This window comes from Convolutriloba macropyga, chromosome 2 (genome assembly GCF_964194025.1).
Source record: "Convolutriloba macropyga chromosome 2, txConMacr16.3, whole genome shotgun sequence".
Lineage (NCBI taxonomy): Eukaryota > Metazoa > Xenacoelomorpha > Acoela > Convolutidae > Convolutriloba > Convolutriloba macropyga.
In genome coordinates this window covers 51,328,308-51,353,561 of record NC_134469.1, presented here as the reverse complement: position 1 = coordinate 51,353,561, position 25,254 = coordinate 51,328,308, and the positions used below count along the sequence as shown (strand labels likewise).

General features: G+C 34.1%; 1 protein-coding gene across 1 annotated transcript in view; it reads left to right on the top strand.

The window, feature by feature from the left end:
* The window catches only part of LOC142335336 (uncharacterized), a 131,056-nt gene that overhangs the window by 33,415 nt on the left and 72,387 nt on the right, over positions 1–25,254 (top strand). The window contains exon 3 of the mRNA XM_075383788.1: positions 6,971–7,129. Coding sequence (XP_075239903.1) covers positions 6,971–7,129 — 159 coding nt within the window. The remainder of the gene's footprint in view (positions 1–6,970; positions 7,130–25,254) is intronic.

Below are 25,254 nucleotides of genomic sequence, written 5' to 3'. Positions count from 1 at the left end.
AGTTGAAACTTTGAGGTTTTTCGCTAATTTTACTCTTTGATTATCGAAAACGCAGCAGATAATTTTGATCTTTCAACTAACAAATTATCTAGATCTGTAAAATTCGAAACAATTGAGCGTTTTTATTGGACGAACAGCAATAGCAAGGCTGGTTTTGGTCCAATCATGGCCAGATACAATCCCAAAATTGTTCGGATTGTAATCATTCGGTCTATTTAAAAAAAATTCGATCTATTTGTTAATAAAGAACATAAAAATTCATTTGAATTCAAATTTTACGATTGATAGGTCCTAATGGCTTCTTACGCAGTTCCAAATTAATGTATCTAGTTTCTCTACTCGAAATATTATGGTGATTTTGAATTTTAAAAATGTTTGATTTTTAAATAAACAAAGGCTTATTGAAAATTACCACCATTTTTCTCTTATTTTGGCCAACTTTTAGCTTAGTGTCTGCTTAGAAAGAATAATTTTTCTTCCTTTTTTTATAGTTTTCGAGCATTTGGTACTAAAAGATTTCACAATTTTTTTTTATTTTTAAGCAATGTCCCTTTTTCACGTTTTTTTTTCTAGTTTTGTCACATTATCACATTATCAACAGTTCACATGATATATTATTGGCATTAAAAATAAAGCACAATTGAATATATAAAAGTCTTAAAAGAAATAGATTTTGCTCTTAACGCCTTCGACCCCGCTTTCGAAGAATTTAATTGAATTATATATTTTTGTCTTTAACTGTCGTATTTGCTTTGTCCTCTTAGTCGTATAAACTTTCTTAGATAATGAAAAATCTCATGTTTCTTATGGAGGAATAAATGAGCCTATATTCTGAATAGAACAGATAGCTGATAGCTTTCATGACTTTGAAAACAATTGTTTTCAAAAATAAAAAACTTTCAAAAAACAACTTGCTTTTTTTGTCTATTTATTGCTTAGTCTCGTTGATTACAGGTCAAATATGACGTTATTGTTGTTGGGCGCAGATGAAAAGTGCACAATCTGAAGTTTTTAAAAATTTTGTTCTGAATTTACTGGCTTCGACACGGGTTTCTTGCAAAAAAAGTAAGCTAAATTTCGATTTTGTCTATATTTGACGTTCTTTTTATAGACGAAAGACGTATTCTGAATAATTGAAGGAATCAAACACTTTCTTTGTGTAATTAGAGGAATCTTTTTAGTTATTTCATTTTGTAGTAAAAGGCTTCAATGTCTTTGAAAATAAGTGTTTTCGAAAAAAAAAAACAAAAGTATTACTTAACTTTGCCTTTTTCTTTTTCTATCTACTTTGTTACCTTTTCTCATCAATGAGAGGTTCTTTACCACATTAATGACGTTAGAGATAGATTTAGCTGAAAACATTTTGGGGGACAAAAAATGCTTCTACGGCTTCGATGTCTCTTTGCTTGTTGTCTCTTTTTTTTGTTCTTTTTACAACCGCATAAAAATACTAATAATGACAGGCCTTAATGCCCTCACATAGAAGCGTATGTGATTATAAACAGGTTGAATGTTTTCAATTGCTATTTTGCGTTTTTCATTACTATGCAAATAATTGATTTTAAAAAAAATCTCCAATTTTTTAAATTTGCTGCTTCTTTCTTCTTTTTTGTCTAATTGTTACCGAGCCTTTTTATGGAGAGCTAGTGAAGTTCAAGTTATTTTGTTTAGTTTCAGTCTTATCTGGAGCTGTTTCATCTTGTTAATCAGTGGAAAAAGATTCATTCATAGGTGATTAATAGCCCCACAGCGATAGCTGGGGCTATTATTGGCCTTCTCTTGGTTTTTTTACAATTCAAAGAATTTGAATTGTATTGGGGCGCTGTCTTTTTTTACGATCTGTTTACACATTTTCATGATTTTGGAAGTCAAATTGTAGTAGTGATTTTGGTCACGCCGAAACAGGAAAAGGTGCGAAAAGGCGGGTGGTTTTACGGCGTGAAATTTTTTTGCTCTAATTTTAAAGCAGAGTGATAATACGGTGTTTTAACAAAAATTCGCTTTATCGGTAGTGATTTTTTGTTCACATGCGGCAATTTCACTTTGATTTTTACTGTTTTTTCAATTTTTTGTATCGGATTTTTTTTTCTAAATGGTTTTTCCAATCCATTCATAGTCTGTACAAGGTCTAGTTGTCTGTTTATTCAATGAAATTTCTTTGAATTGTACGTCAGGACTTGTCCTGCTATGTTTTTTTATTTAGTCGTCATGATTTTTGTTACGACCATATGACGTCACAGCCAGTTTTTGTTCATTCGTTTATGCAATTTCAACTGAATTGCTTGTGTGACGTCATTTTTCGCTCTTAGTGGAGCGAGTTTTTTTGTTCATGCGCGTGATTAAATTTTTGGTCACACTTGACTTACCTCACTCTCAAAAATGACTTCCTTACTTTGAAATTGACTTTTATTTACTTTAATTCAAAGAGATAAGGTCAAATGGGTGTGTGTCACTCTAAATGAAGGTTATTTGAGATCAGCTAATAGAGGCAGCAATAACTTATACAGATTTTTAGTCAAAATATAACAGATCAGCCTTCAATGAAAAGACGAATTTTTTTGGTCTGTCTTTTTTACTGTTTTTTAGACTGCTGATCTACGAATCTATTGCGGCTATTTTCTGGCAATCTGCCAGCTATGTTTGTTTGTACCGAAACTCAAATCTGAAATTCCGATATTTTCCCTATGCTGAAATTGTTAGACATTCCCTTCATCTGAAAAATCAAATTCTTTTCCTTTTCATTTGGTAAAAGTTGACTGACAACTGCTGAAAACGTCTTGATGTGTTCTTTTTGGACCATAGGCTGCAAATTCAGCATTTTTAAAGGAATAACTCAGACGCACCTCGGAATAATCACTCAAAATGGACCACAAAATCGTAGCACGTCACAGAATTCTAGATTTTTGAATTCTTTACTCCAAAAGTCTTGAAAAGTTTGTTTTGACTTGCGAGCCATACCAAAAACATTATCAAAGTGTTGACCAAACATGCAACACTTGCAGAACTTTTATTTGATCTTGCCAAAAATTTTTGGCAAGATTTTTGGCAATCTTCAGCAACCGAAATTTTGGGAGGTCAGAGTTGACATTAGCTAAAATGGAGGTTAATGTTTGAACTGGTTGACATTATTCTAGCTTGATCGGATGAAAAGACTCTCTAATTACATGGAACAAAGACACCAAGACCAACATAAGAATGCTACAATCAGGATGCCAAATAGGTTCATTTGATTTGCACAAGTTTTAAGAGCTTATAATGGAAATCACAGATTGACAGATTCTTACAATGTTCTAAACAATAAATTTCCGCGAAAAGGCGAAATCCAAATGTGCAGTTGATAGAAGACTATTAAGCTACGTGGTGACGCCAACAAATTTTTGATGACAAAAAATTTTTTTTCAAATTTTCGTTTCTCTCCATAAGTACGGGAACCAATAACTTGAATTTTCCCTAAAATATAAGAAAAGTAGTAATATTCTCTAAAACTAATTGAATTCATCTAAAAATGAATGCACTTACCTTTGATTGCGAAAATTCTCATTTCTTTTCTTTCGATTACTTTTTTGTAGTGCGTGAAGTTTGAATTTTATTTAAAAACCGTTGAGAGTTTTCATTGGGTATCATGAACCGATAATTTTGAACAATTTAACAGGTTGAATTGAAAAAGAGACCTTTTTGTTTTCAACATGTGAAACTGCTCATTTTGCTCTCTGTCATTTTGAACCTCTAGCTTTGAGTACTATAAAATGTCTAGACACCTAATTGATCGAGAGAATGGCAGGCTGAATTTAAAAAACATAGCAGGACAAGTCCTGACGTACAATTCAAAGAATTTTCATTGACTAAACAGAAAAACTAGACCAAGAATGGACCATGAGTGAATTGAGAAAACCATTTTTAAAAAAATCAGATCAAAAAATAAGAAAAAAAAAACAGAAATTCAATGTCAAAATGCCGCATGCGAACAAAAAACCACTAGTGAGAAATGAAAATTCAATTCAAACAAAAAACTAGGCTTTGAATGAGCTGTGAATGGATTGGGAAAACCATTTAGAAAAAAATCCGATCCAAAAAATCGAAGAAAACAGTAAAAATCAGAGTGAAATTGCCGCATGTGAACAAAAAACCACTACCGAGAAATCGAATTTTTGTTCAAACACCATTTTCTCACTCTACTTTAAAATTAGAGCGAAAAAAAAATTCACGCCGCAAAACCACTCGCTTTTTCGCTCCATTTTCTATTTCGACGTGACCAAAATCACCACTCCAATTTGACTTCAAAAATCATGAAAATGTGTGGACAGATCTTTAAAAAAAACATAGCAGGACAAGTCATGACGTACAATTCAAAGAATTTTCATTGACTAAACAGAAAAACTAGACCAAGAATGGACCATGAGTGAATTGAGAAAACCATTTTTAAAGAAATCAGATCAAAAAATAAGAAAAAAAAACAGAAATTCAATGTCAAAATGCCGCATGCGAACAAAAAAACCACTAGCGAGAAATGAAAATTCAATTCAAACAAAAAACTAGGCTTTGAACGAGCTGTGAATGGATTGGGAAAACCATTTAGAAAAAAATCCGATCCAAAAAATCGAAAAAAACAGTAAAAATCAGAGTGAAATTGCCGCATGTGAACAAAAAACCACTACCGAGAAACCGAATTTTTGTTCAAACACCGTTTTCTCACTCTACTTTAAAATTAGAGCGAAAAAAATTCACGCCGCAAAACCACTCGCTTTTTTGCTCCATTTCTTGTTTCGGCGTGACCAAAATCACTACTGCAATTTGACTTCAAAAATCATGAAAATGTGTGAACAGATCTTAAAAAAAAACATAGCCTGAAGAATTCCGGAAACGACTCGAAGGAAAAAACTAACACCCCTAACAAAAATAAAACTTATTCTACTGATTGACCACAATAACCAACACAATGCTTATCCTACAGAATAACACTTGTCACTTTAAAACAAGAAAATGAAAAAGAACAATGAAAAAATAACTGACCAGAAAGGACGATAAATCACGTGATAAAAATTTTACTTTGAGTTGCAAGTTTTAAAAAAACAACTTTTGGCGAAATTCCATGCAATAGGTTAAGTTTTTTTCGTTGAATCACTGCTATTTGAGACAAAAACTAACCCAATTTTCAAGTAGAATAAACGAAGGTAAAAGAAAGGAAAAAAAAGAAAACCAAAAATATTCTCTGTAAAAAAAACAAAAAAATGGCCAAAAAAAAACTATGGATCAAATACCATTAAGCTGATGAATTCAAATAATTTTTCAAAAAACTTTTAATACTACATCTGGTCAAGTTTCCACCAATCCAAATCATTGTCTATTTATAAAATTAAAAACGAAGAACGAAAAAAATAGAAAAAAAGTTAGAGATTAAGAAAAGTTAGCGACAGTTGTCCTTGAAAAGTGCACTGAATACATTCCAACAAAACCTCCTATCAATCTGATAGAAAAACTCCTATCAAAAGCTAGAACACTACAAAGTAGCAAAAAGCAGACAATCAGAAGATTTCAGCAAAAATTTAAAAAAAAAACACGAAAATTCGCGGAACTCTTCATAAAAGTTACTCAATTATCTTTAACAAAATGACTCAAAACTAAAATCAAAATCATCAAAACGCATCTAAAACAACTAATTTGGACTATAGGCATCCCCAAATGCTATAAAAAATTGAAGAACACAAAGGGCATTTAAAAACACCTTGAAAAAAATCATAGACAAAAATTGACATTTTTTTTTTACTTCACGGGAGCACATGGACCCAAAAAACGTTAATTGGAGCGAATTTAGTACTGGAAGACTTCTGAAACAAAAAGAAAGTCGAATAGGCTGAAAAATTTCTCTAAGTTTAGAAAAAAAGCGAAAAACAGCAAAAAAATTAAGAAAAATAATTCAAAATTTTTCAGTTTATTGTCATTTTTCTAAACAAAAAAATCCTTTAAAACCTAAGAAAATGTAATCACTTGGTATCTAAAAACTCAGTAACTAGCATGCGTCTATTGAAAGCCCGTACAAAGCATTATAACAAAACAAAACGCAAAAAATTGCTAAAATTCGCCTAAAATTCAGCAAAATAGCTGAAAAACCAGCAAAATGGTATAAAATTCTTATTATTGACCAGAAACCTACGAACCACTATTAAAACAACCCTAAGCATCACACAATATCATAATCAGACTTCTAAACCAAAAAAATTAACAAAAAACGGTTTTAAAAAGCCGCATGTGAACAAAAAGTTTCGCTCGCTTAGAGAAAATTTTTTCACACATCAATTTCTCGCTCTCTCAAAAACAGCGGTATGAACAAAAACCACTCTCTTTTCGCTCCGCTCTTCACTTTTGTTCAGCACAAAAACCACTCCAAATTTTTTCACGCGTTTCATTTCCCGCTTTAAAAATCACTCCAATAAAATTGATTAAAAAAAAGGACTTCTCCAATACTCCTCTTCGAGTCGTAAAAAAGACAGCGCCCCAATACAATTCAAATTCTTTGAATTGTAACAAATTCTTTGAATTGTAAAAAGACAGCGCCCCAATACAATTCAAATTCTTTGAATTGTAAAAAATCCGACACTCTTAGATTACCGAACACTGTTGAGGTAACTGCCGATTCAGGTAACGCTAGGGTTTACAGAAAACTGAATTTCACCTGAACCAAGGTTCAGGTAATTTTTGGTGTCAGTAGTTCATTGATATTCACGCTAACAGACAGTTTATTGCAAGCACCAGTCTAAATGAAGATGTACTTCATAATTGCCCTAGTCTCAATTTACTTCGAAATTCCGTGTTATACTCAATTTTTTGTGATAAAAGATTTACAATTCTCCATCTTGCATATCATTGGAACAAGCCCAAGCAGGGGTAGCGTATGACGACAAAGGCTTTTCCTATCATTTCTTCAAGACGGTAAGTAAATAAGTCAAACATATTCATATAAAATGCTCAACAGGGCTGCACGAGCTGTCATCTGCAATCTATTACTTCTACAAATGTGCCAATGGTATCAAAGGTCACTGCCCAAACCCATGCAAGCACACAGACCCCTGTGGCTCAGTTGACAATGCAGAATCAGGCAGTTGTATGGTCGTGGATCCCAGTGGCACACGAGGTTTGGCATCATTTTTTACATTGCTCAACGCAAGTAGTATATTGAGTTAAATTTAGTATGGGTACCCTCAGTGCGTAACCCCACGTGGCCCTGTAGCACCAGTGTGAAGCCCTATTTAGTCTGATACCACTTTTGTGCGCGGTTTTTTGGTCTGGTTTTTAGCAAATTTTGGTCTGGATGGTCTGGCAGAGCAATGTGCGAAGCTCGTCTGATAAGAGCTAGCGTGGGTTGTGGACATGGGCGTTCACTAATCGAGTTTTCAGATTACGTGATTAAAAGAACTGACAAAAATGAGATCACTATATCAACATATAACCTCGATAAAAAAACCTTATGTAACCTTAGAGCAAAACATGATTTTTAATACACAATTATAACCGAAATAGGGTTGAGAATAGATTATGATCTTGCCGAAAAATGAGGTCGAGGGGAAAACTAAATTTAACAAAAAATAGCATCTATGTTTGTTCTTGTCAGGATTGAGGTCTTCAGACTAAATCATCAACGATCAGACTCACCGCACCTGTGTAAGCCATGATCAGCCAATACCTAGTTCATTGCTAAGTTTTGCATAGTTTTCATCTCGTTTCGTCACATTTTTAAGCTGAAAGACAAAAGATAAACACTATAATATTGAGGGATCGCTGACGATAAATAAACACTAAGAAGAAATTATTTATGCAGAAACGTAAATTGGTTTTACTTAAATCTAAAAGCGGACATTTGAAGAGCAAATGAAGCCATGCACCAGCTAATTGAGTGAGAACTGCTTTGGATTCAGCTATCAGAAAGTTTTATAATCACACATTAAATACTGGTAAACTCACATTCGTATCTCGCACGTTCAAAAGTAGTGGGGTCCCTTGTCAAATATGGACGGTTATCTGCTAAGATCTTGCAAGACTCTTGCAAGACTCTTGTATGATTATGCGTCATCTTGTAAGGGCTCTTACAAGACTCTTACCAGATACCCGTTAATCTTGCAAGATTCTTAGCAGATAACCGTTGTTCTTATAAGATTCTGACCAGATAACCGTCGACTTTGTAAGACTCTTGCCAGGCATCCGTCGCTCCAGAAAGGTTCCAGACAGAAAACCAATGCTCTTGCAAGACCAACATAGCTATAAAAAGCTTTCTAAAATGTAAAAAATGACCCCCAAACATACTTAAAAACGCCCATAAGGGGCTTGAACAACATATAACACATAAAACTTTGTCTCAGCAAGCAAGGTTCGTGAGCTCAGTAACTATGTGTACCAATTAGAAACCTATAAATGGATTTCGAGATTTTTTATAGGATTTCTAAAAAGGTACCAGTTTTTTTGGCTCTTTTTTCTAACAAAAATATGAGACAAAACTACACATCAACATACATCATAAAGAAGCTAAAACAATAATAAAATAAAGCACCTTGATTGAATGAGTCGCAAGAAAGGATATAATAATATAATATATAATAACAATATAATATAATAAGCGAAAAAGTCGATATTTCCGATTGAAATACGAACTTTTTTTCTATGAAAGTTAGGCGGACCAATTTTTTGCATTACAACCTAAATAGTACTGGTAGTCTGGGATATCAATTTGGTTCACTTTAAACAACTCCTTGACCCGATAAAATTGCACTATTTTTGAAAAAAGAATAAGCGAATAAGTCGAGATTTCCGATTGAGATACAAACTTTTTTTCTATGAAAGTTAGGCGGACCAATTTTTTTGCATTACAACCTAAATAGTACTGGTAGTCTGGGATATCAATTTGGTTCACTTTAAACAACTCTAAGATCCGATAAAATTTATCTATTTTTTAAAATATAATAAGCGAAAAAGTCGATATTTCCGATTGAAATAAGAACTTTTTTTCTATGAAAGTTAGGCGGACCGATCTTTTTGCATTACAACTTAAATAGTACTGGTAGTCTGGGATATCAATTTGGTTCACTTTAAACAACTCTAAGATCCGATAAAATTTAACTATTTTTTAAAATATAATAAGCGAAAAAGTCGATATTTCCGATTGAAATACGAACTTTTTTTCTATAAAAGTTAGGCGGACCAATTTTTTTGCATTACAAACTAAATAGTACTGGTAGTCTGGGATATCAATTTGGTTCACTTTAAACAACTCTAAGATCCGATAAAATTTATCTATTTTTTAAAATATAATAAGCGAAAAAGTCGATATTTCCGATTGAAATAAGAACTTTTTTTCTATGAAAGTTAGGCGGACCGATCTTTTTGCATTACAACCTAAATAGTACTGGTAATCTGGGATATCAATTTGGTTCACTTTAAACAACTCTAAGATCCGATAAAATTTAACTATTTTTTAAAATATAATAAGCGAAAAAGTCGATATTTCCGATTGAAATACGAACTTTTTTTCAATGAAAGTTAGGCGGACCAATTTTTTTGCATTACAACCTAAATAGTACTGGTAGTCTGGGATATCAATTTGGTTCACTTTAAACAACTCTAAGATCCGATAAAATTTATCTATTTTTTAAAATATAATAAGCGAAAAAGTTGATATTTCCGATTGAAATAAGAACTTTTTTTCTATGAAAGTTAGGAGGACCGATCTTTTTGCATTACAACCTAAATAGTACTGGTAGTCTGGGACATCAATTTGGTTCACTTTAAACAACTCTAAGATCCGATAAAATTTAACTATTTTTTAAAATATAATAAGCGAAAAAGTCGATATTTCCGATTGAAATACGAACTTTTTTTCTATGAAAGTTAGGCGGACCAATTTTTTTTTGCATTACAACCTAAATAGTACTGGTAGTCTGGGATATCAATTTGGTTCACTTTAAACAACTCTAAGATCCAATAAAATTAAACTATTTTTTAAAATATAATAAGCGAAAAAGTAGACATTTCCGATTGAAATACGAACTTTTTTCCTAGGCAAGCTATACCAAAAACTTTTTTGGTTTTTCACTCTAGGTACACAAGAGATTTTGCATGCCAAGTTTGGTTCAATTTGGACAACTCCTTGACCCGAGGAAATAGACCTATTTTTAAAATTCAATAATTGCAATTTAAACGAAATAATAGCAAATTTCCGTATGAAAAACTAACTTTTTTTCTAGGAAAGTTAGGCGGACCTTTCTTTTTGCATTACAACCTAAATAGTACTGGTAGTCTGGGATATCAATTTGGTTCACTTTAAACAACTCTAAGATCCGAAAAAATTTAACTATTTTTTAAAATATACTAAGCGAAAAAGTCGATATTTCCGATTGAAATACGAACTTTTTTCCTAGGCAAGCTTTACCAAAAACTCTTTTGGTTTTTCACTCTAGGTACACAGGAGATACTACATGCCAAGTTTGGTTCAATTTGGACAACTCCTTGACCCGACGAAATAGACCTATTTTTAAAATTCAATAATTGCAATTTAAACGAAATAATAGCAAAACTTCCGAATGAAAAACTAACTTTTTTCTAGGAAAGTTAGGTGGACCATTTTTTTTGCATTACAACCTAAATATTACTGGTAGTCAGGGATATCAATTTGGTTCACTTTGAACAAATCCTTGACCCGATGAAAAAGACCTATTTTTAAAATTATTTATTTGAAATAATAGAAAATTTCCGTATGAAAAAATAACTTTTTTTCTAGGAAAGTTAGGCCAACCATTTTTTTTGCATTACAGTCTAAAAAGTACTGGTAGTATGGGATATCAATTTGGTTCACTTTGAACAACTCCTTGATCCGATAAAATTTCTATATTTTTGAAAATATAATAAGCGAAAAAGTCGATATTTCCGATTGAAATACGAACTTTTTTTCTATGAAAGTTAGGCGGACCAATCTTTTTGCATTCCGACCTAAATAGTACTGGTAGTCTGGGATATCAATTTGGTTCACTTTAAACAACTCTAAGATCCAATAAAATTAAACTATTTTTTAAAATATAATAAGCGAAAAAGTAGACATTTCCGATTGAAATACGAACTTTTTTCCTAGGCAAGCTATACCAAAAACTTTTTTGGTTTTTCACTCTAGGTACACAAGAGATTTTACATGCCAAGTTTGGTTCAATTTGGACAACTCCTTGACCCGAGGAAATAGACCTATTTTTAAAATTCAATAATTGCAATTTAAACGAAATAATAGCAAATTTCCGTATGAAAAACTAACTTTTTTTCTAGGAAAGTTAGGCGGACCTTTCTTTTTGCATTACAACCTAAATAGTACTGGTAGTCTGGGATATCAATTTGGTTCACTTTAAACAACTCTAAGATCCGAAAAAATTTAACTATTTTTTAAAATATACTAAGCGAAAAAGTCGATATTTCCGATTGAAATACGAACTTTTTTCCTAGGCAAGCTTTACCAAAAACTCTTTTGGTTTTTCACTCTAGGTACACAAGAGATACTACATGCCAAGTTTGGTTCAATTTGGACAACTCCTTGACCCGACGAAATAGACCTATTTTTAAAATTCAATAATTGCAATTTAAACGAAATAATAGCAAAATTTCCGAATGAAAAACTAACTTTTTTCTAGGAAAGTTAGGTGGACCATTCTTTTTGCATTACAACCTAAATATTACTGGTAGTCAGGGATATCAATTTGGTTCACTTTGAACAAATCCTTGACCCGATGAAAAAGACCTATTTTTAAAATTATTTATTTGAAATAATAGAAAATTTCCGTATGAAAAAATAACTTTTTTTCTAGGAAAGTTAGGCCAACCATTTTTTTGCATTACAGTCTAAAAAGTACTGGTAGTATGGGATATCAATTTGGTTCACTTTGAACAACTCCTTGATCCGATAAAATTTCTATATTTTTGAAAATATAATAAGCGAAAAAGTCGATATTTCCGATTGAAATACGAACTTTTTTTCTATGAAAGTTAGGCGGACCAATCTTTTTGCATTCCGACCTAAATAGTACTGGTAGTCTGGGATATCAATTTGGTTCACTTTTAACAACTCCTTGATCCGATAAAATTTCTATATTTTTGAAAATAGAATAAGCGAATAACTCGATATTTCCGATTGAAATACGAACTTTTTTCCTAGGCAAGCTATACCAAAAATTCTTTTTGTTTTTCACTCTAGGTACACATTGGATACTCCATACCGAGTTTGGTTCAATTTGGACAACTCCTTGACCCGACGAAATAGACCTATTTTTAAAATTCAATAATTGCAATTTAAACGAAATAATAGCAAATTTCCGTATGAAAAACTAACTTTTTGTCTAGGAAAGTTAGGCGGACCATTCTTTTTGCATTACCAGCTAAATATTACTGGTAGTCAGGGATATCAATTTGGTTCACTTTGAACAACTCCTTGACCCGATGAAAAAGACCTATTTTTAAAATTCGCTAATCGCGAAATTCGCAAATTTACGTATGCAAAACTAACTTTTTTCCTAGGCAAGATATAGCAAAAAATCTTTTTGTTTCAGACTCTATATATACAGAGGATACACCATACCAAGTTTGGTTTGATTTGGACAACTCCTTGACCCGACGAAAAAGACCTATTTTTAAAATTCGATAATCTCAAGTTATTCGAAAAAATCGCACATTTCCGTATGAAAAACTAACTTTTTTCCTAGGCAAGCTATAGCAAAAATTCCTTTTGTTTTAGACACTATATATACAGGGGATAATACATACCAAGTTTAGTTCGATTTGAATAACTTCTTGACCCGATAAAAAAGACCTATTTTGAAAAATACTTATTTTTAATAAAAGCAAATTTCCGTATGAAAAACTAACTTTTTTCCTAGAGAAGCTTTAGCAAAAATTCTTTTTGCATTATACTCTAGGCACACATGGGATACTCCATACCGAGTTTGGTTCGATTTGGACAAGTCCTTGACCCGATGAAAAAGACCTATTTTTAAAATTCAATAATCTCAAGTTATTCGAAAAAATCGCACATTTCCGTATGAATTACTAACTTTTTTCCTAGGCAAGCTATAGCAAAAATTAGTGTTGTTTTAGACACTATTTATACAGGGAATAATACATACCGAGTTTGGTTCGATTTGAATAACTTCTTGACCCGATAAAAAAGACCTATTTTGAAAAATACTTATTTGAAATAATAGCAAATTTCCGTATGAAAAACGAACTTTTTTTTTTCTATGAAAGATAGGCGGACCAATCTTTTTGCATTACAACTTAAATAGTACTGGTAGTCTGGGATATCAATTTGGTTCACTTTGAACAACTCCATGACCCGATACAAAAGACCTATTTTTAAAATTCGCTAATCACGAAATTCGCAAAATTCCGTATGCAAAACTAACTTTTTTCCTAGGCAAGCTATAGCAAAAAATCTTTTTGTTTCAGACTCTATATAAACAGGGGATACTCCATACCAAGTTTGGTTCGATTTGAACAACTCCTTGACCCGACGAAATAGAACTATTTTTAAAATTCAATAATCTTAATCTATTTGAAATAACCGCAAATTTCCGTATGCAAAAACTTACTTTTTTCCTAGGCAAGCTACAAAAAATTCCTTTTTTCCTATGATCCTCCTACCCTGGGGATACTCCATACCAAGTTTGGTTTGATTTGGACAACTCCTTGACCCGATGAAAAAGACCTATTTTTAAAATTCGCTAATCGCGAAATTCGCAATTTTACGTATGCAAAACTAACTTTTTTCCTAGGCAAGATATAGCAAAAAATCTTCTGGTTTCAGACTCTATATATACAGAGGATACTCCGTAACAAGTTTGGTTCGATTTGGACAACTCCTTGACCCGAAGAAAAAGATCTATTTTTAAAATTCAATAATTGCAATTTAAACGAAATAATAGCAAATTTCCGTATGAAAAACTAACCTTTTTTTAGGAAAGTTGGGCGGACCATTCTTCTTGCATTACAACTTAAATAGTACTGGTAGTCAGGGATATCAATTTGGATCACTTTGAACAACTTGACCCGATGAAAAAGGCCTATTTTTAAAATTCACTAATCGCGAAATTCGCAATTTTACGTATGCAAAACTAACTTTTTTCCTAGGCAAGATATAGCAAAAAATCTTCTGGTTTCAGACTCTATATATACAGAGGATACACCATACCAAGTTTGGTTTGATTTGAACAACTCCTTGACCCGACGAAAAAGAACTATTTTTAAAATTCAATAATGGCAATTTAAACGAAATAATAGCAAATTTCCGTATGAAAAACTAACCTTTTTTTAGGAAAGTTGGGCGGACCATTCTTCTTGCATTACAACTTAAATAGTACTGGTAGTCTGGGATATCAATTTGGTTCACTTTGAACAACTCCTTGATCCGATAAAATTTCTATATTTTTGAAAATAGAATAAGCGAATAACTCGATATTTCCGATTGAAAAACGAACTTTTTTCTAGGAAAGTTAGGCGGACCATTCTTTTTGCATTACAAACTAAATAAAACTGGTAGTCTGGGATATCAATGTGGTTCACTTTGAACAACTCCTTAATCCGATAAAATTTAACTTTTTTTAGAAATATAATAAGCGATAAAGTCGATATTTCCGATTGAAATACGAACTTCTTTTCTATGAAAGTTAGGCGGACCAATCTTTTTGCATTACAACCTAAATAGTACTGGTAGTCTGGGATATCAATTTGGTTCGATTTGAACAACTCCTTGACCCGATTGAAGACAACTATTTTTTTTAAACAGTTTAAGTTTTGGCGATTTGAGAACGCAAAAATCAGTGCTCAGATTTTCAAAATCATCACTGCACATCTCTGTATTTATTGAAGAAAAATCATTGAATCAGGGAATAATCATCAAAACAGTCAAAATGATAAACTAAATCTATTCAGGAAAAAAACAGCAAAAATCAATGAAAAGTAACAAAAGGAACAAAGAAATCAATCAAATTGTGACGCGCTCAGAACATATATTAAACTGCAAATAGTTATTAAACAAAAACAAACAAAAGTACTCAATCAAGCAACAATTCACTTAAGAAAACAAAAAGACAAACGAAACAAAAAAAATGAGCTAATGATTTGCACAATTCAAGCGTAGCATAAGAAAATTAAAACAAGGAGCAAACTACTCATTGCAGACCAGTAGAAAGCTCGAGAAACACGACTCAAAACATCGGAACATTGATGACGCGCTCAGAACAAAACAGAAGGTTTCAGCAATAGAGCATCCAATAGAAAACGCTTCAGAACAAACGAAAGAAAACACGAAACCAAAACAACAAACCAAAAAATTGCGGGACAGATACGGAAGAAGTACAAGCATGACAACATCAGACCAAGACTAAAATTAAAGAACAAAGAAATTATGACCCCAGCAGAAAGCAAAACAAACGATAAAGAAACCATTGATTTTCAACCAAACCAAATCAAACGAAAATAAAACAGTTGAAACAACAAATCAGAACGAGGAAAAAAAGTTAGCGAAACAAAATGTTGAAAGCTCGCAGCAACAGCAAACTGAACAAACCTCGATAAAGGAAACCACTCAATGGAACGTGACAAACAAGATTTCAACAAATCAGTGAAAAACAAGACGAAGTTCAACTATTATTATAAGGAAAATTGACAAAAACCAAGAGGAAATTTGAGAGGATTGTTCATCACAGCGCGTCACAGATAATTACAGAAAAACAAAATTGAAACACAATCAAGGAATGTTAATTTATATAGAACTAAAAAGCCAATTAGGAGGAAGAAAGAAGCTCATGCACAATTATCAAGTAATCATCAGATTTGAAGCAAAAAATTATGACAAAAGAAACTTCATCAAACTATCAAAATACATCACTCAAACATAAACGCCCAAAAAAAGAAACCAAACGACAAGAACCTTTATAACTTTTCGTAACGGCTCAGCATAAACAACGAAAAGAGCATAGTTGAAGCCTCACACACTAATCTTCAACAATTCTACAAATTTCACAATACTAGAAAAGACAAAAAACAGGATGTTTTCGAGACTTGTTCATCACAGCGCGTCACAGACATTTACAGAAAAAGTAAACAAACTCAAGCAACCATTGTTATGATACTTAATATCATAGAAGAATTCAGCAGAAACAAACTGCAGCACAATTATAATGTAACCATAAGAATTGGAGCAAAAAATATGAAAAAAACCTCATCAAACAATCAAAATATATCACTCAAATATAATAAATCAATACAAACACACCAAACTGGAGAAGAGAATTTAGACCTTTTTGTCACGGCCCGCAATAAAGAAATCAATTACAGCAGAGGTGAGGAGCTATCTCTACAGATTGCTCAAAATCAGCGTTTGAAAAACATCGAGACAAAAGCTCCAGAAAAAGAAGCTATTTAGTGAACATGGTTCAGATTGGAGCATAAAACTATAACTATTAAATCGATTTATCAATATCAACAATTCTACAACAATTTCAACAAACATTAGAAAGACAGAAGCCAACAGGAATTTTTCAACTTGTTCATCACAGCGCGTCACAGATAATTATAAAAAAAACGAAAATAGAACACAAGTAACCAACAAAGTTTCATATAGAGCTACAAGACCAAACAGGAGGAACAAACCAGCTCATGAATAATTATCAAGCAATCATCAGAATTGGAGCAACAAATTAGGACCAAAAGAAACCTCATCAAACTAACAAAACTCATCACTCAACTATAAACGCTCAAAACAAAGAAATCAAACTGGAGAAAAGCCTTTAGACCTTTTCGTCACTGCCCGCCATTAATAATCAATAACAACCCATGTGAGGAGCTATCTCTACAGATAGCTCAAAATTAGCCTCGAAACACATCAGGACAAAGGTACAGAAAAAGAAGCCACAGAAACTTCAAAAACCCTCATAAAACTATCTAAATACATCACTTAAAAATTGAACCTGCAAAACTTAAAAAAACAAATTCAAGAAGAGCTTTTAGACCTTTTCGTCACAGCGCCTCAAAAATAATCAATAACAGCAGAGAAAATGAGCTATCTCTACAGATAGCTTAAAAAAGCATTTCAAACAAATCAGGACAGAAGCTCCAGAAAAAAGTCACTCAGCACAATGCGTGGAGCAAACAGTATATCAATTTATCGAACAACGGTGAGGTATCTCTACTGATAGCTCAAAACTAGAACATGAAAACTGAAGTAGAAAATGCAACAAGTTAAAACTCAATTTAACTTAGAAAGCAAACATCAATGACAAACAAAAGTCAATGTTATCAAAGCCCAAAACGTTTTTTAATTACTCTTAGAAGCATAGCCCGGAAATCACGGGCGCCGTTGAAATTTAAATGAACGTCATCATTCTCTAGCATATGTTTGAGTCTCAGTTTACATGGTATATACCGGTCTCCAAGAAAATTGTAAAGTAGAGAGTTCGTTTCATGTACTATTCTAGGATCAATAACACCACGACGAGCCATACCGACGACAGCGCACTCAACATTTTTTGACTTGAGGACATTAGCAAAGGCAGACAAGTTAGTACACACATCAGAGGGAGAAGCTGCAGGCCTATTGTGGAATGCAGTGAGATCATTGTTGCCGCACGCTACTATTACATATTCATATTGAGCAGCTGCCAAGCTGAACATGGGACCAAGTTCGTTTGACCGCAAGCCGCCAAACGCAAGAAATGTGATGTCGAAAAGGCCCAGTTCCGGATCGTTCACGATGTCATCACGGAGACGTCTCACATTCGAATCGCCGATGATAAGAATTGAGCTAAACAGTTATTAAGCAATTACTTTTACGAAAGCAGTCATAACTCAAATTTGGTAGCAAAAATACCAGACAGAACACTTCTTTCAAAAGGAAAGTTTTGATTTTTCACATTTGAATGAAAATTTTTTGATTTTATGAACCCTGATTAGTTTTTACCTGATGCATGAAGGTATTGTCTCTTTCTTTCGCTCAGCTGCAGGATTACACCTAATAAAAAATCTAAGCAGTATCATTATTTCTCAAAACGGGCTTTTAATCTAAAAAACTTTCACGAAGCAAAAAAAAGTTGTTTATCAAAACTAATTGTGCTCGAAACCTTCTTTCAAAACACTTACAAGATACGTTGAACCCTCAGGTAGAACAATTGTTTTGAATTGCAATTCATCAACGCTTATCATAATTAGATTCCCAGCCTCTTCTAACTTGAATGCATATGAAAATGATAAAACATTTGCCTGTAAACCAAAGTCAATTTCCTCGGCTCGTTTAAAAAATCGACAAATTGCATAGGAACTCTCCAGTTTTCTAGCAAAACATTCAAGCAAGACAAAATTACCATTTTTTAACATGATAATGCATTCGCCTAAATTGTCATTCAGACGTGAATAGGAAAGTGATGAAAATTTTTTATTGCCTACGTACCTGCTGAAGACAAGTTCAACTTTCTGTTCGTCGCAAAACTTTTTGACTAGGTCGGTTATTTTAGTGAAATTTGTTAGACATGCTATTTTACTTGATTTTTCTGCTTGCCAAAACTTATCGTAAGAAGCTTGATGCTTAAAAAATCTGTCAACCATTTTTTCGGGATTTTTGATTGTACCTGAGAGCGCGGAGAGGAGATGATGATTTGCTGACTCAAAACAGAAAGCAGAGCAGCCAAAGCGGGCCATTCCTTCTCACCTGTTCTATAAGGTGTCTCATTGTATGGAAATTAAAAGATTGTGAGTCTTCGCCGTAAAGTTCCAAAAAAGTAGAAAAAAACGAATCTATTAGCGCATTGGCCTTTTCCAGATTTTCCTCTTTATAGTACAAGTCTGAGAGCAATCGTATAGCTATGCTCAGCCGGCAGAAACTTACATAGTGCAAATCGGAAATGCCTAAGCGATAAAAAACTAAGAGGCCTGTATGAAAAAAAATAACTTGAAATCATGCGCCTTCCAAAATTTTACTTCGCTTAATTTTTTTGGTCGATGAAGAAAATCGAAGGGTACCCTACAGTTTGAAATTTTTCCCTGCAACAAAGTCGTAAGTTTTCCTTTCACAAGAGATATTATCATTTTAGACAACACTTTACCAGTACCAAGAAAAACTTGGTGCATCGGATCAACGGGGCAATCCCATGGTAGGCTGAGAAAACTATTTAACGGCGTCGACGATTTTACTCCCGACACAACCTGTTTTAGTTTGTCGGCTAGAATACCACACTTTTTAAAACTGTCATTTTCTCGGAGAATAAACGCCTTATTGACTTTAAACAACATCCGCTTGTTTTTGTGATAACCTTTAATGAAGCAATGGGGGCAGCTATTATATCCCATGTGCTGTTTCATGCACAAAACGTACGCAGTGGCGGGCATATCACAGATAATCGATCTCACCCTTAACTTAATCCGACCAAGCTTTTGATGCTCTATAGTTGAATTGCAGAGGTTGCTTAGCTCTAAGGAGACATACGAAAGCAGTTGATTAAAATCTGGTTTCGAAGTACCGTACCATAATCCTAATAGGGACAGATTAGACAAACTTGATCTTAGAACAGGTGGTAAGTTGAAAACTTGAACCCAAATAGGCCATATGGAGATTTTTCGGGATTTAAAAACTGGAGCTCCATCTGTGTTTAAAACTAACTGAAGTTCACCTTCTGAAAACAAGTCAGTAGAAAACTCCCATGAGCAGGAAGCAGACCAGGATTTCTTAACATAACAAGCGTTTCTGTTTACAATTCTTTCAATCTGTGCAAGTAGGTCAACAAAAACATACGTATAATCAGATGACTTTTTGATTGTTACCAGTGGCATATTGGTTATGGGCAATTCAGCAAAAATTTTGTTAGGGCGGGGCAATGTGCTAGCAAACATCTTCAAAACATCATTTCGTGCCGATTGAGAAAACTTATGCTGATTACAGACCGATTCAAATTTTTTCATGAATTTGTCATAACCAATATCCGCTCCTTCGTACAATTCTATGTCTAAAGACTCCTCTGTTTGCACCGCTTCACAGGAATCATCATTTGCCTCAAAACTTTTTAATTGAACAGGAGAAGAACATCTATTGGCTTCTAGAACGTTGGGAGAATCAGTAAAAAAAGAACTGTTTGGTCAGTTTCGGAACTATCCGGAGCCGTGGGCTCTACAGCACACGGTTCTACATCAAGCGGCTCGGGAACTAAATTAGCGCTTAGGGTACATGTGGTGGCGTCGGCAGACTCAGACATATCAAGTGAGCCAAAGACCGCCTCATATGTAAGGAAACTATCTTTTATTTCTTCTTCAAAATATTCGGGGAAGACAATTCTAGCCCTGGAAGGTAACCCCTGTCTCGAAAATCTTGTTTGAAAATCAGCAACTTTATTTGACGGTTCGTTAGGCTTTCTCCGTTTTCTAGGAATTTCCGGAAAAGGGTTACCATGCATAATTCTATGTGGACACAAACACTCGATGTTATTAATGCCAAAATAATGGTTTCCATAAAACACCGTGAGCTCCTCACCGGCTTTTATATCTCTAAGTGGTACACATACCATTAATTTACGCACTTTAACATAAGCAACGTTTGGTTTACAGGATGCATTTATGAAGGATATGGGACCTAGCATCATCCACTCAATACCTATCCTTGAACTTGTGATAATGGAGAAATCATTCAAGCCTTCAATCACCTCGTATGGCTTTATTTCTAACAAAAAACCTATGATTCCAGGAACTTCTTCACGATGTGTGATATCAGATTTTGCAAACAAGCCTAATGGAGTATAAAAACTGTTTTCAAGGTAATTTACTCTATTAAAGCACACTGACCGGAGACTTTTGCCGTATTCTGCATCGAGGAAGCTTTCCACGTCTCTCCCATGATCATTTTCTTGTATTGTATCAAGGCGGACACTATGTGCTACAATGTTATCAAAGTTCACCCACTTTTCTGTTAATCGCTTGTCTATTGAAGCAGCATCTTGCCACAAGAGAGGAAAATTATCAAACTGTTTAGCAACAGAAAGATACTTTCTGAATTTGCTGGGATCAAGAACTGACATGTTTTTCTCTGAAAACAAGTACTGGAGGAGGAAAAGCAGTTTCAAAATGAGGAATCAAGTTAAGTAATGAAAAAAAAGCCGAGACCGAGAAAACTAAATTTCTCGATGGAACAACAGTTATTGTTTCAAATTTTGCCGATTACGCTCATGTCGGCCTAAGGAGTTTGCCGCATCCTTTGCTCTTCGCAGAGCATATAAACTATCACCACATAAATGCCGGACAGCTTCTAAAACAAATCAATTTTTTTTTACTGGAAAACCTGTTTCAAATATTCAACAAGAAACCTTTGAAATAGTATTCATCTTCTTTAGAGGCCATCTCACGTCCCTCGTGCATCTCGTTCGATCGTTGACCGAACCAGCATGTTTTGATCCTTTGCTCTTTGCTGAGCATTTTGCGCGAAATAAAACGACCAACAGCACCATAATTGTTAGGTCCTTTGTAATCAAGAAGGTTGATACCTTTGTAGACAAGTTTTGCGTCACGATTCCCTCTAACAACTTTTGCTCTATCGTCTTTCTAAAAAAAAATTAAAAACCGGCGTTTCGCTTTCACTTATAACAAAAAATTGGAAGGCATCGCGGCAAAAAAAATTGATTGAACTTACCAACTTTGAAAGGCGCTCCGAGACCTCAAGCAGCCGGTTATATGATTCGATTTCACCAATATTGCTTTTTCTCAAGCTCCTCTCCAGGTTTTCAAAGGACAAAATAATTCGCTCAAAGTTTTCAATGAGACTCTCCATTATGACCTGAAGTATATTTTTTGCATGAAAATCTTGAACTATATCGATAAGTACTAAGAAAATTGCCGATAACGCTGCGAAAGACTGGCTAATCGGTCTCTATATGAAGTACGCAAAAAATATAATTTCTGAAAAAAAATAGACGTTAAATAACTTTCGACAATTCGATTTTTTTGCAATTTTAATCTAGAACCAGTCAGCCGCGGCCTCAATTGCACAATTTTTCTACACTTAAATAAAATAGTTAAGAGCTTCTTTAAACGAGTTTTTTGTTGAGAGACAGCAATAAAGCAACGCTCAGCCAATCCTTTGCAGTTATAAACAAAAAAAAGTACATCAGACGTTTCAACCGTTAAATTAGGAACAAAGCAACTTCAAAAATCAAGTGACAAAACTGCAACTTTAAAGAATAATTTACCGCTACTCAGCATTCCTAATCTTTTCCGGGAAACAATTCAAGCAGAAGCTAACTTCGGCTGCACACGTTTCTCACGAAATCTCTGATTTACTAAACGCAAAGTCTTATTATAGAGTTTTTCTGAGAAGTTGTCAGCAAAAACCATTTCTACTGCTTGACGATACAACTTCGTCCTCTCCTCGTCAGACGCCTCCCTATCGAAATTCTGACTCAATGCTCGTTTCGGATCAATACACACCTTGATTCTTTCCTCAGCAGACCAAAGAGCTTTCGCTATGTTGTGAGCTTGATCAACTGGAGTTGCCCCACCCTGGTCCAGCAAGTTGATTTCACCGTACAACAACTCAGGCTTATTTTGCTCTTCATTAGCCTCGTCTACGACTTCGCTTCTCCTCTTTAGGGGAACCGTATTTTCAGAGAGTCGGTAGATTTCATCTAAAGCTCTTCTCGCAAATTTTGTCATCTCATCGAGCAATTTGTCGTTTCTATAAAGTCTCGCCTCAATTCTTTCCATAACTCTTTCAAAGCGACTAACGAGCACGTCCTAAAAACATATAACTTTCGCTGTTATTTCAGTTGCTACCAACTGATTTCTTAACCGGAGAGTTATGAAAAATCATGAACGCAATTTAAAGACCATCTTAATCAAATGTAACTTTTTGAGAAACGGTAAAAATCTGTGCTTGAGTTACGAAAAAAATTATTAACCAGTTTTGTAGTGGTCAAAGCAGGCACATCTTTTGCCACACCTGCATCTTGGGTGTTGGCATTAGGAAAAACGGGTTCATCGGGGTTGTCGTCGTTATCTGATTTGTCCGATTCGTCATTGGGTTCGAATTCATCGGCTTCTTGCTCATTGTCGTTAACTAAGATCGATTTGGCAGCATTTTCTCGCACTTTTCGAATTTTGTGTCAACGGCAAAGTATTTTCTTTCTCATCCTCTAACTCCTTATAGACGCGTTGAAAAACAGCGGTCAAGTTCATATCCTCTGGCTGAATTCCAAAGTCTATTTGTAGATTCATGTAATCGCCAACCCGTTCGATAACTTTTTCAGGACCGTTAGTAATTACTTTTCCGGTGTCGGATGTACCCGGTTTCTCAGCGCTTTTAAATTCAACGTCCGTGTAATGCAATGACAGCTTATCAGAGCTACGAAGATGAACTGGCCAGCTACTGTGATTAGGCTCAACGAGAGAGAACTTGCCGTCACACTCAAAGTAGACAAGGAAGGCGTGATTGGCCGGAAATTCGATCGGATCGACTTTACTAGCTTGTCGTATCGATTTCGGTCTGACAACGTTGAATTTTTTGGTATTGCTATTGTTCTTTGAAAGTTGAGAGCTCATTCTAAACAATTTCAAAGAAATAAAAAAAAATACGATAGAAATGTTTTAATAAAAGCGCAAAAATGATAAAAAGCCAGTTGCGAAAGATATTAAACATAGCTGGCAGATTGCCAGAAAATAGCCGTAATAGCTTCGTAGATCTGTAGCCTCTATGAGTTGCTCTCAAATAACCTTCATTTAGAGTGACACACACCAATTTGACCTTCTCTCTTTGAATTAAAGTAAATAAAAGACAATTTCAAAAAGAGGAAGTCATTTTTGAGAGTGAGGTAAGTCGTGTGACCAAAATTTTAATCGCGCGAATGAATAAAAAATCGATCCAATAAGAGCGAAAAATGACGTCACGCACGCACTGCAGTTGAAATTGCATGAACGAATGAACAAAAAGAGATGTTCAAACAGATTTGAAGTGATTGTGACGTCATATGGTCGTAACAAAGATCGCGACGACGAAATAAAAAACCAAGAGAAGGCCAATAATAGCCCCAGCTATCGCTGTGCGGCTATTAATAACAGATTTAAAAATTATTTATTTTGCCGAAGGCATTTTAATTAACGTCGAAAAATCTAGATAAACAGGTTAAAAAAGTTCAAAAAATAACACGATGAGATCAACATAGCCTCACTTTCAAGAAGCCACTTTCCTTTTTTTATATTCTGTCTGGTCTTTTGTTATTGCTACCAATAACATCTGATATACAATTCTTACCTCATTTTGAAGAGCTAAAGCACAACAGAGAAATTATAAAAACCATATAAGCACAATAAACGTTTCCCGCGCTACCGCGGGAACACAAGAAAAACTTGAAAGAAATTAGCTCATTGCACTTCCATTGAACATGTCAAAAAACAGGAAATCTATCATTTGTTCCGTTGGAAACGCAAGGAGTTAATTTTTTTCAAAACAAGCATCAGTGTATTATAAAGATTATTGTCTAATTGTAAAGAGATGTAACTCACTTGATTTTATTGAAGAGTCAGGCGACAAGATGATTCAGTCAAAGTTGCTTCAGAGGATAAAATACAAAACAAACCTGAAAGATAAACCAATTTCAAAGTTTGGAGGAGATGAGAGAACATCTAGAATAAATAAAATCCAAAGACTGTTGAGAACATTTTAAATTTTAGACATTTTAAATTTTAGAGAAAATTTAGATTGCCAGAAGTCAAGAGTTATTGACAAATCACCCGAAGTCAGATGAAAAATAGCTAACTAATCAACTGGACAGCATTGATACTTTTCACGAGCAAAGCAATTCTTGCACGTGCAGAGACAACAGTTTTCACAAACAAATTTGACTAAAGACCTGTTCATTAACCTTACACAATTAACGCATGTAAACTGCGTTTCATGGTAGCTTTTTCCTTTCTTAACAAACATTTTCAAACTAATGAATCTATTGAGAAATGAGAGCGTCCAGTCCATCCCAGCTGTCCGGTTTCTTTTCCAACTAATTGGCATTTTGACGTTCATATTTCCAACAAAAGTAAATTTCTTCTTGCGTAACTGTGAAAACGTGCTTGAGTGAAATGTAAGAGCCTTGAAAATAGTTCTTTGCTGATAATCGGTTAGGAATGAAGGTCGACCGACTTTAATTAACGCGTAACTCTCAACATTAGTTTTCAGTGTTCTTCTTAGCGTTGAATAAGGAACGTTAAAATTTCTCGAGGCCA